Here is a 15,064-nt window from a genome sequence, read left to right on the forward strand (position 1 = left end):
TTTTTTTTTTAATACAGTCTTCAGCTAGTTACACCCAGTTGCCTCCTCTGCCTCCAGTTTCCACCCGTCCACATTTGCCTGCAGGAAAGAGGATGTCAATGAGCGCTGTGGTAAGAGTCATATTTGTAAAAGAAATGCATCCAGAGCTTAAAAAAAAAATAACATGTATGCATACATTTTAAAGTGATTCTCAAGGATTTTTTTTTTTTTTTATAAATAACATGCTATACTTTCCTGCTTTGTGCAATGGATTTTGCACAGAGCAACCCTGATTATGTTCTTTTTGGGTCCCTCACTGGTGGTCCTGGCTCCTCCCACCTGTTGAGTACCCCCATGAGCAAGCCTCTTGTTGTGGGGGCACTCGAGCAGGCTCTCTCCCGAGACTCATTCTGTTTGTCCATTCACACACAGGCACAGCTCTGGTCAATCACTGGCTGTGATTGACAGCAAGCAGTAAGCGCTAATGGCTCCTGCTGCTGTGTGAGCCAACAAGGAGAGAGGGAGACCCAGGAGAGCCACTGCTCTCATGCACATTGCAGGATCAAGATGGAGCTCAGGTAAGTATGGGGGGGGGGGTGAAGCTGCCCAGGTTTTTATTTTTTAGCCTTAATGCATTAAAGTAAAAACACAGTCAGTGAACCTTTAGAACCAATTAACATCTGTGGGGTACAAAATGCATTAAAGATATTAAATTGGGTGTTAAGGCTTTTTTGACAAACGCATCTCAGTTTGTTACTATAGCATGAAAATATGCTCCAAAGAATGGAAAATAGAGAAAGAAAAATGGGAGCTAAAAAGCCACAGTATAAAAGTGCAGTAGTTTTGTCGCAACTAGGATCAGTATGTCGAGTATCGAAATACAATTTTTCATCACATCTGTGGGGTTGCAAGTTTAAGCAACCTGAAAGGGAAAACCTCCAACATGGTCACTTGCAGATCAGCACATGGGCAGACAGCACTCTGTCCTGTGGTTTGAAGCTTGGATGTCTGTATTTTGTATGCTTTGAAGACTTCAATAAACTTTATCAATTACACTGTTGGAGTGCAATCGGCCTTTCATCTTTGCGCTCCTAATACTTGTCAGGATTTTTCAGTTTGCCAAGCAGTTGGATCCCAGTATAGAAAGCGCGACTTTCTTCACGGGTGTCTCTGCAGTTCCTCACTCCAAATTTTGAGGTCTGTATCTTCAGCCATAGCTTTGACTATATTAGGTTTAGGTGGTATAGGTGCTGCCAACACCTGGCTCCCAAAGCCCCAGGGAACACGGATGCTTAAAATCTATGTAACTAGATGGGGATTTGTCTTTGTCCCCAACTATGTAAACCGTAAGCCTATTTTATTTCTTGAAAAGTACTGAAATACAATTACAATTCCCGGTGATATGCCAGTCGCATTCTGCCTGTTTCCTTATGCTAGGCATGGGTGAAGATCAGTCCCAGTGTGATCAGTTGGCATCTGTGCCTTTTTTTTTTTTTTTTTTTTTTTTTTTAATGGGAGCTACAGGACACCCTGCCTATGCATGGCAAGCTTGTACCCCTGTTATCAGATAGTTTCTGCCACGCCTGCCCATCTGACCGTAATTTGTTTGCTGTGGTTATAGGGTTACAGAGGACTCGGTCTCTCAATTACTTTTGAGACTTGACTGTTTTAAAGGGAAGCCATTGCTGTTAGTCCTAAAACTTATTGCACAATATTTACATAGATACCTGATTATATTAAACCTCCTTTTCCATTTCTTAGCCTTCAGGACCTGCCCAGTATCAGAACAGAGGTCCTTACCCAGGACGTGTTCCAGAAAATAGCATTGATGTAAGTAATTTGCTCTGTGTGAGTTGTTTGTGATACACTGAACTTTGTCTTGGGCAGTGACTGTAACTTTCAGGCAGACCTGAGCCCACCAGCCTCTATTGACTCTTGAGAAAAGTTGAATATGCCCATCTGTATTTAGAAAGGATTCTCTAAGGCCTTGTTCACACCAGAGTGTTTTGCAATTGCAGGCAGAATTGCACGATTCTGCCTGGGATTTCAGAGTCACAGCAAAATGCAGGATGCTTTCTTTCTCTCTTTCGCTCGCTCGCTCTTTCTCTTTCGCTCTTTCTCTTTCGCTCTTTCTCTTTCGCTCTTGCTCGCTCGCTCGCTCGCTCTTTCTCTTTCGCTCGCTCGCTCTTTCTCTTTCGCTCGCTCGCTCTTTCTCTTTCGCTCGCTCGCTCGCTCGCTCGCTCGCTCGCTCTCTTTCGCTCGCTCGCTCGCTCTCTTTCGCTCGCTCGCTCGCTCGCTCTTTCTCTTTCGCTCGCTCGCTCTTTCTCTTTCGCTCGCTCGCTCTTTCTCTTTCGCTCGCTCGCTCGCTCTTTCTCTTTCGCTCGCTCGCTCTTTCTCTTTCGCTCGCTCGCTCGCTCGCTCTTTCTCTTTCGCTCGCTCGCTCTTTCTCTTTCGCTCGCTCGCTCGCTCGCTCTTTCTCTTTCGCTCGCTCGCTCTTTCTCTTTCGCTCGCTCGCTCGCTCGCTCGCTCGCTCGCTCTTTCGCTCGCTCGCTCGCTCTTTCTCTTTCGCTCGCTCGCTCGCTCTTTCTCTTTCGCTCGCTCGCTCTTTCTCTTTCGCTCGCTCGCTCTTTCTCTTTCGCTCGCTCTTTCTTTCGCTCGCTCGCTCTTTCTCTTTCGCTCGCTCGCTCTTTCTCTTTCGCTCTTTCTCTTTCGCTCTTTCTCTTTCGCTCTTTCTCTTTCGCTCTTTCTCTTTCGCTCTTTCTCTTTCGCTCTTTCTCTTTCGCTCTTGCTCTTTCTCTTTCGCTCTTTCTCTTTCGCTCTTTCTCTTTCGCTCTTTCTCTTTCGCTCTTTCTCTTTCGCTCTTTCTCTTTCGCTCTTTCTCTTTCGCTCTTTCTCTTTCGCTCTTTCTCTTTCGCTCTTTCTCTTTCGCTCTTTCTCTTTCGCTCTTTCTCTTTCGCTCTTTCTCTTTCGCTCTTTCTCTTTCGCTCTTTCTCTTTCGCTCTTTCTCTTTCGCTCTTTCTCTTTCGCTCTTTCTCTTTCGCTCTTTCTCTTTCGCTCTTTCTCTTTCGCTCTTTCTCTTTCGCTTTCGCTCTTTCTCTTTCGCTCTTTCGCTTTCGCTCTTTCTCTTTCGCTCTTTCTCTTTCGCTCTTTCTCTTTCGCTCTTTCTCTTTCGCTCTTTCTCTTTCGCTCTTTCTCTTTCGCTCTTTCTCTTTCGCTCTTTCTCTTTCGCTCTTTCTCTTTCGCTCTTTCTCTTTCGCTCTTTCTCTTTCGCTCTTTCTCTTTCGCTCTTTCTCTTTCGCTCTTTCTCTTTCGCTCGCTCTTTCTCTTTCGCTCGCTCGCTCGCTCTCTTTCGCTCGCTCGCTCGCTCTCTTTCGCTCGCTCGCTCGCTCTTTCTCTTTCGCTCTTTCTCTTTCGCTCGCTCTTTCTCTTTCGCTCGCTCGCTCGCTCTCTTTCGCTCGCTCGCTCGCTCTTTCTCTTTCGCTCTTTCTCTTTCGCTCTTTCTCTTTCGCTCTTTCTCTTTCGCTCTTTCTCTTTCGCTCGCTCTTTCTCTTTCGCTCGCTCGCTCGCTCTCTTTCGCTCGCTCGCTCGCTCTCTTTCGCTCGCTCGCTCGCTCTTTCTCTTTCGCTCTTTCTCTTTCGCTCGCTCTTTCTCTTTCGCTCGCTCGCTCGCTCTTTCTCTTTCGCTCGCTCGCTCGCTCTTTCTCTTTCGCTCGCTCGCTCGCTCTTTCTCTTTCGCTCGCTCGCTCGCTCTTTCTCTTTCGCTCGCTCGCTCGCTCTTTCTCTTTCGCTCGCTCGCTCGCTCTTTCTCTTTCGCTCGCTCGCTCGCTCTTTCTCTTTCGCTCGCTCGCTCTTTCTCTTTCGCTCGCTCGCTCGCTCTTTCTCTTTCGCTCGCTCGCTCTTTCTCGCTCGCTCGCTCTTTCTCGCTCGCTCTTTCTCTTTCGCTCGCTCGCTCGCTCTTTCTCTTTCGCTCGCTCGCTCGCTCTTTCTCTTTCGCTCGCTCGCTCGCTCTTTCTCTTTCGCTCGCTCGCTCGCTCTTTCTCTTTCGCTCGCTCGCTCGCTCTTTCTCTTTCGCTTGCTCGCTCTTTCTCTTTCGCTTGCTCGCTCTTTCTCTTTCGCTTGCTCGCTCTTTCTCTTTCGCTCGCTCGCTCTTTCGCTCTCTCTTTCGCTCGCTCTTTCGCTCTCTCTTTCGCTCGCTCGCTCGCTCTCTCTTTCGCTCGCTCGCTCGCTCGCTCTCTCTTTCGCTCGCTCTTTCGCTCGCTCGCTCTTTCTCTTTCGCTCGCTCGCCCGCTCTTTTGCTCGCCCGCTCTTTTGCTCGCCCGCTCTTTTGCTCGCCCGCTCTTTTGCTCGCCCGCTCTTTTGCTCGCCCGCTCTTTTGCTCGCCCGCTCTTTTGCTCGCCCGCTCTTTTGCTCGCCCGCTCTTTTGCTCGCCCGCTCTTTTGCTCGCCCGCTCTTTTGCTCGCCCGCTCTTTTGCTCGCCCGCTCTTTTGCTCGCCCGCTCTTTTGCTCGCCCGCTCTTTTGCTCGCCCGCTCTTTTGCTCGCCCGCTCTTTTGCTCGCCCGCTCTTTTGCTCGCCCGCTCTTTTGCTCGCCCGCTCTTTTGCTCGCCCGCTCTTTTGCTCGCCCGCTCTTTTGCTCGCCCGCTCTTTTGCTCGCCCGCTCTTTTGCTCGCCCGCTCTTTTGCTCGCCCGCTCTTTTGCTCGCCCGCTCTTTTGCTCGCCCGCTCTTTCGCTCGCCCGCTCTTTCGCTCGCTCTTTCGCTCGCTCGTTTGCTCTTTCGCTCGCTCGTTTGCTCTTTCGCTCGCTCGCTCTTTCGCTCGCTCGTTTGCTCTTTCGCTCGCTCGTTTGCTCTTTCGCTCGCTCTTTCTTGCTCGCTCGCTCGCTCTTTCTTTCTTGCTCGCTCGCTCTTTCTTGCTCTCTCTCTCTCTCTCTCTCTCTTTCTCTTTTTTCTCTCGCTCTTTTTTTGCTCTTTTTCTTTCTCTTTTTCTGTCTCTCTTTACCGTAAAAACGCTACCCGTTTTTACGGTGGAACATGTAAAGTATTCCCAATGCTGCAGCTGCTATCTGATCCCCCACAATCCTGGTGACAGCAGTACGGAGAAGTTGTACTCTCTTCCCTGTACGGCTCTGTGTGTAAATGAACTTCACTGGTGCATAGCTTTTACAGGCTCCTGCTGCATATATTTTTTTTTTCTAAAAAGTGAACTTATCCGTTAATTGATATTTTGGAAGAGAAGGTACGGTATCCTCTGCTTATTTATGGGTTTTAAGAAAATTAGGTAAACGGCTAGCCAAAAACACCCTAGAATTTTGGTGGGAAATCATTAGACATCCACCTTACAACCCTGATTTTTTTTTCTTTATTTTCTAACTTACGGTCTTTGAGAGGTACGCATTTTGATACCATCAGTGGTGTGTTTAACCACTTTCAGACCGGACCATTTTGCTGGTAAATGACCAGAGGTCTTTTTACACTTTGGCACTGCGCTGCTTTAACTGGTAATTGCGCGGTCATGCAATGTTGTACCCAAACAAAATTTGCGTCCTTTTCTTCCCACAAATAGAGCTTTCTTTTGATGGTATTTGATTGCCTCTGCGATTTTTATTTTTTGCGATATAAACGTAAAAAGACCGCAAATTTTGAAAAAAAATGATATTTTCTACTTTTTGTTATTAGAAAAATCCAATAAACTCAATTTTAGTCATACATTTAGGCCAAAATGTATTCAGCCACATGTCTTTGGTAAAAAAAAAAGTCAATAATTGTATATTTATTGGTTTGCGCAAAAGTTGTCACATCTACAAACTAAGGTACGTTTTCTGGAATTTACGCAGCTTTTAGTTTACGACTGCCTATCTCATTTCTTGAGGTGCTAAAATGGCAGGGCAGTACAAAACCCCCCCAAATGACCCCATTTTGGAAAGTAGACCCCCTAAGGAAATTGATAAGAGGCATGTTGAGCCCATTGAATATTTTATTTTTTTGCCTCAAGCGATTGAATAATGACAAAAAAAAAATTTTTTTTTTTTTTTTTTACACAAAGTTGTCACTAAATGATATATTGCTCACACATGCTATGGGCGTATGTGAAATGACACCCCAAAATAAATTCTGCTGCTTCTCCTGAGTACGGGGATACCACATATGTGGGACTTTTTGGGAGCCTAGCCGCGTACGGGGCCCCGAAAACCAAGCACCGCCTTCAGGCTTTCTAAGGGCGTAAATTTTTGAGTTCACTTCTCACTACCTATTACAGTTTTGAAGGCCATAAAATGCCAAGATGGCACAAAACCCCCACAAATGACCCCATTTTAGAAAGTAGACACCCCAAGCTATTTGCTGAGAGGCATGTTGAGTTCATGGAATATTTTATATTTTGCCACAAGTTGCGGGAAAATTACAAACTTTTTTTTTTTTTTTTTTCACAAAGTTGTCACTAAATGATATATTGCTCACACATGCCATGGGCATATGTGAAATGACACCCCAAAATAAATTCTGCTGCTTCTCCTGAGTACGGGGATACCACATATGTGGGACTTTTTGGGAGCCTAGCCGCGTACGGGGCCCCGAAAACCAAGCACCGCCTTCAGGCTTTCTAAGGGCGTTACAGTTTTGAAGGCCATAAAATGCCAAGATGGCACAAACCCCCCCCAAATGACCCCATTTTGGAAAGTAGACACCCCTAAATTTAGGGGTACACTAGTGAGACTAGGTAATAAATGGCGGGTGCCCTGAAACTATAAAAAAATAACTAACCAACCAGCGTCACCTGTAACAGTTATATGGTGATCACTGGTGAAAGGGTTAACTAGGGGGCAATCAGGGGGCTTTATGCGGTAGTATATGGGGGTCCCTGGCGCTATAAAAAGCTGCGGCGAACCTGAATACCTACCTGCCTAACTAGCGTCACCTGTGACACTAATACAGCGATCAGAAAAACGATCGCTTATTAGGCTGGGTTCACACTGGAGCGATGCGGGAACGCCACGAATGCGCGGCGGGCTCCCACATCGCATGCCTCCCGGGGGCAGTTCACACTGCCCTATGCGAACTGCTGGGAGTGTCAGTGAAATGTTACTGACACCCCCAGATCAGTTCGCATATCGCAGTGCGATCTGCAAACTCGGATCGCATGGTGTGAACACCCATGCGATCCGATTCTGCTGCGGGCCAAAAAAAGGGTCCCGTGCGAATTTGCGGCGGGTGCGGCGAATGGCTGAACTCGAATCGCACAGAGATCGGATGTGATTTGCACTGCAGTGCGGTGCGAATCACATCCGTTCTCAAACCGCTGCAATGTGAACCCAGCCTTAGTGACACTGGCGACGGGGGGTGATCACGGGGTTAAACCTTTATTGGGGGGGTTAGGGGGGTACCTTAGAACTAAAGGGGGCTAACCCTAACTGCCCTAACAGTTATTAGTCACAAATGACACCCGCCGGGTGATCAGGGGGTTAAACCTTTATTAGGTAATAAATGGCGGGTGCCCTGAAACTATAAAAAAATAACTAACCAACCAGCGTCACCTGTAACAGTTATATGGTGATCACAGGTGAAAGGGTTAACTAGGGGGCAATCAGGGGGCTTTATGCGGTAGTATATGGGGGTCCCTGGCGCTATAAAAAGCTGCGGCGAACCTAAATACCTACCTGCCTAACTAGCGTCACCTGTGACACTAATACGGCGATCAGAAAAATGATCGCTTATTAGGCTGAGTTCACACTGGAGCGATGCGGAAACGCCGCGAATCCGCGGCGGGTTCCCGCATCGCATGCCTCCCGGTGGCAGTTCACACTGCCCTATGCGAACTGCTGGGAGTGTCAGTGAAATGTTACTGACACCCCCAGATCAGTTCGCATATCGCAGTGCGATCTGCAAACTCGGATCGCATGGTGTGAACACCCATGCGATCCGATTCTGCTGCGGACCAAAAAAAGGGTCCCGTGCGAATTTGCGGCGGGTGTGGCGGGTGCGGCGAATGGCTGAACTCGAATCGCACAGAGATCGGATGTGATTTGCACTGCAGTGCGGTGCGAATCACATTCGTTCTCATAAACCGCTGCAATGTGAACCCAGCCTTAGTGACACTGGCGACGGGGGGTGATCACGGGGTTAAACCTTTATTGGGGGGGGTTAGGGGGGCACATTAGAACTAAAGGGGGCTAACTCTAACTGCCCTAACAGTTATTACAGTCACAAATGACACCAATGCAAAAAAAAAAAAAAAAAAAAAAATGACATTGGTGTCACTGTGACTGGGGGGCAGGGGTAATTGGGGGGGTAATCGGGGGGTAAAGGGGGGGTGTGAGTGTGCCTGGCATGTTCTACTGTGTGTGTAGAGTGTTGGTGCAACTCACCGATCCGCTCTCCTCCGCGTCGGAACGAAAAATACCGACACGGAGGAGAGAATACATCACTTCCTCTCCTGTGTTTACATTACAGGAGAGGAAGTGATGTCACCGGGGATTTCCATTCGTCGAGAGCGATCGCGAGGGGGTGGCCATGAATGAATGGCCGCCCCCTCATCCCGGATCGCTCTCGAAGGAATGCCGACCGCCGCAGGCACCGGGGGGGGCCCGATCGGGCCCCCCACCCGCGGGCAGGCAGGGACTTATATATACGCCCATATGCCTGCCCGTGCCATTCTGCCGACGTATATCGTCGTGCGGCGGTCGGCAAGTGGTTAAAAAAAAATAAATAAATAAAAAGCTGCTTTGACCTGGTTAATTCTCAGGACCCTCAGTTGTCGTGGGAAGGTATCATCGCTTACAGAATTGTCTTCATGTGGATGGCGCTTATGTAGAAAAATCATGGTTATTCCTAAAACTGCATAACTTTGACTCCATTTTTTCCATAAACTTTTTGAATAGTGTGTGTGTGTGTGTGTGTGTGTGTGTGTGTGTGTGTGTTTATATATTCTAAATCTGACACACAAGTTGGAAGAAAATATTCAGAATTGCTTTTACTTAGAGCTCCCATTGTATCCGTTTCCAGCCGTTAAATCTGGAATGTTCTGTAAAAACCCAAGTAAAACAGAAGGAAATCATTTATGTGCACAGAACATGATCAGTATGCATAGCTTACATTTTATACCTTGGATGTAGACCTTTTCTTTAGGATATCTCTCTAGGCATAAATACTGAAAACACAATTTTTTTTAAAAAAACTGGAGGAAAGGAAATGTCTGAAGGCTTGGCAGGAGCACGTTTTACTGTGTATTGGGGCTGTCAATCCTTATCCTGGCTTCACAGCTTAATGAGTAGAAAGTATGAACGTCCTCTCGTTCCAGATTAATGAGTCACCAGGTATTGATGCCAGGATTAGGAGAACAGCCCCAGAGTTTGCACCTGTAAGTAAACCATTCAGCAGGCCAACTTCCGAAATGCCATTCTTAGATACTCACTTTAACTACTGTGCCTGTAATGAGAAATGAGAAAAATAAATTGGATACTGCAGTTGGCTGCCTGGCTGTAAATCTGACCCTCACACACACAAACATTTAAAATAGGCAGAACCTGTGACCATGGATTCCTTGAGCACTATGGGTTTTGTTAGAGAGTTCAGCAAAAATGGTTTGCTTGTCTCCCCCAATTAATCTCCAGAGGAAGGAGCTGGCAAGTGAAAAGCAAGAGGCACTACTTTTTGGCTTTTTGACTTGGTTGTCAAAGAAAAAAAAATGTTTACATACTGTCCCTGGTTTTATTCAGGCTGGCAACTCTGATGGGCCCTCGGGCAGTGCCCGAATGGTCAGTCCACCCCTGGCTACAGAGCTTCACACAAACGGGCTTTTTTTTTTTTTTAAAGGAAAATTAGCCAAAAATTCCATATACTGGCTGGATGTGAGAATACAAAAAGTGGGATTCAGTATTTCACATTTGCCACACTACAAAAATATAGCATCTACCGTATATACTCGAGTATAGGCCGACCCGAATATAAGCCGAGGCCCCCAATTTACCCCCAAAAAAACTGGCAAACTTATTGACTCGTGTATAAGCCGAGGGTAAGACATGCCTGTCCATCCCTGTGTGTGTGTCCGTCCATCCCTGTGTGTCCGTCCATCCCTGTGTGTCCGTCCATCCCTGTGTGTCCGTCCATCCATCCCTGTGTGTGTGTGTCTCCATCCATCCATCCATCCCTGTGTGTGTGTGTGTGTGTGTGTGTGTGTGTGTGTGTGTGTCCAGCCTACCTGTGTCCTGAGCCTTTGTCCCGAGCCTCCGTCCCGTGCCGAGCCTCCTTGCCTCCGTGCCTCGCCGCCGTGCCTCGCCGCCATGCCTTGCCTCCGGTCCCGTCCCGTCCCGTCCCGTGCCGTGCCGTCCTGTGCCTTGCCTCCGTCCCGTGCCCTCTTCGTTCGTCGGCGGCCATTGTAAAATTCAAAAGCTGCGCCGCCGCCTTCGCCTGTGATAGGCGGAACACTGAATTTCCCAGCAGCCTGTGTTCCGCCTATCACAGACGTCGTATCATCCTCGTCCGTAGTACGAGGATGATACGAAGTCCGTGATAGGCGGAACACAGGCTGCTGGGAAATTCAGTGTTCCGCCTATCACAGGCGAAGGGGGAGCCGGAGGCGCGGCTTTTGAATCAGAATGGCCGCTGTCTGTCTGCTCGACACGCTGATCGAGCGGGCAGACAGCGATGACTCGAGTATAAGCCGAGGGGGGCACTTTCAGCCTCAAAAAAGAGGCTGAAAATCTCGGCTTATACTCGAGTATATACGGTATTTAAATTTTTTTTTTTGTAGGTCTAATTAAATTATATGAAAATTCAATCTACATTCCCTTTAAGGAAATGGCCAGCTTCTATGGCCCTTCTGTGAGGTGGTTGTGTGCTTCCAAACAGATCAGTGTGCAGGAAATGATTGGAATTGGCCGTGCCTCAATGGAGATGACGTCTGGCACCACTTAATCCTACCAGGCTCCATTCATACCTATTAGAGTAGTTAAATCCAGTCTTGGTACTCTCCTTTACAATAATGTGGAAAAACCAATTTTGCACATGTTTTATTCACATTGTAACGTTTTACTCTTTTCTTACAGGTTCTTCTGACCAAGATGTGTGGCCAAGATAAACTTCTTATCAGCATTGAAGATGAGTCTGCTCACTTTAAAGCTGAAAAGGTAAATCTCTAAGTGTGTGTGTGACACAAGTGGGGGTTATTTACGAAAGGCAAATCCATTTTGCACTAAAAAGTGAAATTGCACTGGAAGTGCAGTCACTGTAAATCTGACGGGTAGATCTGAATCGAGGGGAAGCTCTGCTGATTTTATCATCCAATCATGTGCAAGCTAAAATGCTGCTTTTTATTTTCCTTGCATGTCCCCCTCGGATCTACAGCGACTGCACGTTCAGTGCCATTTCAAGTGCACTTGTAGTACTTGTAGTGTAAAGTGGATTTTCCTTTCGTAAATAACCCCCACTGTGTCTTTATAATGTCTCTCACTGAAAAAAAAAATCTAAAATATTCACCTACACTGCCAACCAACAAACATTCACTCATCTGCTTGTGAGAAAAAATATTCACAAGTATTATTTGGGTCGAAAATGGGCATAATGTATTTTTAAATTGGTTTCTGTGACATATAAATAAAAAAAAAAAAAAAAAATATATATATATATATATATATATATATATATAATATAAAAAAAATTCTATGGAACAAGCCAAGTTCCAGATTATCAAAAACGGAGGACAAGTTTGGAAATTTTCTGCTGAGTTGAAAAGTTAATGTGTTTCCCGTCCGAACTGTCTGCACTAGGTATATGTAAAAGAAAAAAAAAATGATTTATGTCCAACTGAATGATTCAGTCATTACATGATGGCACCATCGTTTACGCTCACAGCCGAATTTTCGTTTTTGATATAGTGTATGGCCAGCATAAAGCCCCTTTCACACGTGTCTTTAGTTTGTTTCATCAGTTCAGTCACTTTTTTTTTATTTATTTTTTTTATCAAAGAAAAAAAAAATTCTTTTTTTTTCCCCATCAAGTAAAATTTTTGGTTTACATTAGCGCTGCTCGATTCTGGATAAAATGAGAATCATGATTTTTTTTATTTTTTTTGCTTGGAATAAAGATCATGATTCTCTCGTGGCGTAACGTCTTTCATCATTATTATACAAAAAAAATTGGGCTAACTTTACTATTTTTCTATTTAATGGAAGTGGTATTTTTTTCCAAACAGATTGTGTTTGAAGGACTGCTGCGCAAATGCAGCATGACAAAAATATTGCAACAACCACCATTTTATTCTCTAGAGTTTCTGCTTAAAAAAATGTATATATAGTGTGTATGTTTGGGGGATCTAAGTAATTTTCTAGCAAAAAATATTTTCAACTTGTAAGCAACAAATGTCAGAAAAAGGTTTTGGTCTTTAAATGGTTAAACTGCTCTCATTTACAGACCAAAGTTCATTCCTTTGATCTAGACCTCAGAGATGTGTTCTCTTTCTCTCGCTTTCTCGTTCGCTTTCGCTTTCTCGTTCGCTTTCTCTTTTTCTCTCTCTTTACCGTAAAAACGCTACCCGTTTTTATGGTGGAACATGTAAAGTATTCCCAATGCTGCAGCTGCTACCTGATCCCCCACAATCCTGGTGACAGCAGTACGGAGAAGTTGTACTCTCTTCCCTGTACCGCTCTGTGTGTAAATGAACTTCACTGGTGCATAGCTTTTACAGGCTCCTGCAATAGCAATAAAATCCTATGTGATAGATACGTGACTGGTCCTCTTTTTATACATAGTGAGAAGGCAAAAAAACTTTTACCAGTTCTTGTAATAGGCTTATCCTGTATTCTGTGCTATTGCGCGTTGTAGTGTAAATGGCAGTGGGTACAGAGAACTACATTTGCTACACATTTTGGACGCCTGGGCTCCATCATGGAACACACATGAGTAATTCCTCGCCTATCAAATTTTGATAAATTTGTCTTTCTAAGCAAGTGATGCTTATGATCATTATGCAACTAAATGATTGTTTTCTTTTATTAGGAGAAACTGGAGGATGCTCTTCAGTTAACTCATCATCACCTGGAGGAGTTCCAAGGTCAGGAACAGGTGATTGAGAACATCTGGTACCAGCAGAGGATGCTGCAGGATGACCTGGTGTATGTGCGAGCCAAGCTGTGTGACCTCTCCCTGGTGGGTCTATGTTTACAAGTTTCCATAGATCACTTTCTCTTACAACCGAAAAGGGTCCCTTTGCCTATATCTGTATGTGGTTCTAAGAAAAAGGCCATGACTAAATTGTTTGCAGCGTCAATGAAAAGTGCACTGCTCCTACTCTCGTATGCTGGGATTGGGTGCAGGCTTGCATAGTAGTCCATTATGCTTTACCTTTGCAGGGAGACAAAGAGGAAGTAAACCCATCAGGATTTACTTCCTCTTTAAACCTCTGCGCAAGAGGAAAAAGCGCTAAACCTGCATTAACACAAGCACATTTAGGCAAGCTCACATGTTGATGTATTCTAATGGCCAGAATAAATTACTGTTCTGGACAATAGAATGCATTAACACTAAAAACTTGAAGGCAAATGCGTCTGATAGTGCAAAAGAACATCCTGTGTACAGGCTTAAAATCTTTTTAAGTTGCAATGTTGCTATAAGCTGTGAAGTGCTGTAACCTTTTTCTGGAATGTATTGGTGTTTCTGTGAGTAGAATTCCGCCCCGTTCAGGGTTTTTAGTCCTCTCAGTTCTGCCCTGTTTCATCTGCTCTTGACTTGCCTGCTAATAGACCTTTTTAAACGTGGGCCCTAATATTCACTGTATGCTTAAACCTCAACGCAAATATTTCATATATTGCAGCTTACTAATTCTTGGATGTGATGGCTGCATTGGTTTTTCTTTTTTAGGCTTGCTTTCTTCAGTTTTCAGATTGTGATACTGCCAATAAGTCTCCTGCAGATGTGTTGGTTACAGGGATGAGACAAACCATTTAACACTGACAGGTGCTTACAATGATCAGCTTTTATTTATGTGAAACCTTTATAGCAAACTGCCTTTTTCCCTTTTGTAATAACTGCCTATAAAGGTGTAACCTGGAGTTTGGCCTCAATATGTTAGTGTATCTAAAACTGCTAGAACATTTTAAAATTACCCTCCCCTCAGGCTGACAATGCTGCTCTCCAAAGGTTCCCCCTTGATCCTTCATCCAGAGTGGGGGCACACCAATACAGGTTTGGTACTGGCAAGATCACCAGGTAAAAACTGAGGGGGGGGAAAAAAAACCTAAAGAAAACGAATGCAGCCACCACATTTAATAACTGATGAGCTGCAATTTATTACATTTTGGGATCATTACCACTTTACCTAATTATTTGATTTATGTTTTATTTAGGAACGAGATCGAGCATTGGATGAATACAGAGCTTTGGAAAATGAATTGAATGCAGTCAGAGAAACTTTGGATCGTGTCAGTCAGTTTGGACATCCACAGGTATTAATGTTATGCCATATATATCAACTATGAAACTCCAGCTTTATCTCTTTACATTTATAATGCTTGGTGGATACCCTCTTGGTATCCGTGCAGCAGCTCAGTTTTTGTGTGCCACACAGTCATTTCATAAATGCATAATCCTATGGGTACAGCCTAACATCTAGGTTGGATGACCTCCAGATTCCCAATCTGCCCTGGTTGTGAGACCTTTTAGTGGTCCTGGACTACAGCTGCATGCTTGGTTAGCCAGTTCAGTAACACCCGCTCGCTGTATGACACATACTTTCTAGTAGCGAACAGGCATCAGATAACACTGAATGCCGCTATGATAGTTTTCAATGTAACTCATGCATCCACGTTGCTTTTTATCTGCCTCAGTAAGCTGGTAGCTCATTATTTTGCATGGAATTGAACAGCTTGGTAAACGTGGAGTAAGTTAAACCTTCAGGGCCTGGTGTAAAAAAACACAAAGGGCCCCTCTGACCATGACCCCCCCCCCAGTCCCTTTTCATCGGCAGTCAGGGCAGTATGCAGCAGAAGCAGCTGGCGATCCAGATGCAGTCACAGGGGGACCCGGCCTTTTGGCATTGGAAATTGTGTCTGCCTCATGCAGCACTACAAGCCACTATTCCACCTCATGGCTGTGTTCCATGTC

The 15,064-nt window shown here is 45.4% G+C and overlaps 1 protein-coding gene across 2 annotated transcripts in view; it reads left to right on the plus strand.

Annotated features, from left to right (window-relative positions):
- The window catches only part of PLEKHA4 (pleckstrin homology domain containing A4), a 100,745-nt gene that overhangs the window by 64,099 nt on the left and 21,582 nt on the right, over nt 1-15,064 (plus strand). For both annotated transcript variants that reach the window (XM_077457451.1, XM_077457453.1), the window contains exons 10-14: nt 18-110; nt 1,741-1,809; nt 11,014-11,094; nt 12,962-13,111; nt 14,308-14,406. In XM_077457451.1, the coding sequence (XP_077313577.1) occupies nt 18-110; nt 1,741-1,809; nt 11,014-11,094; nt 12,962-13,111; nt 14,308-14,406 (492 nt within the window). The remainder of the gene's footprint in view (nt 1-17; nt 111-1,740; nt 1,810-11,013; nt 11,095-12,961; nt 13,112-14,307; nt 14,407-15,064) is intronic.

This window comes from Lithobates pipiens, unplaced genomic scaffold, assembly GCF_037356315.1.
Source record: "Lithobates pipiens isolate NorthernLeopardFrog02 unplaced genomic scaffold, aLitPip1_a1.2 Scaffold_27, whole genome shotgun sequence".
Taxonomy (NCBI): domain Eukaryota; kingdom Metazoa; phylum Chordata; class Amphibia; order Anura; family Ranidae; genus Lithobates; species Lithobates pipiens.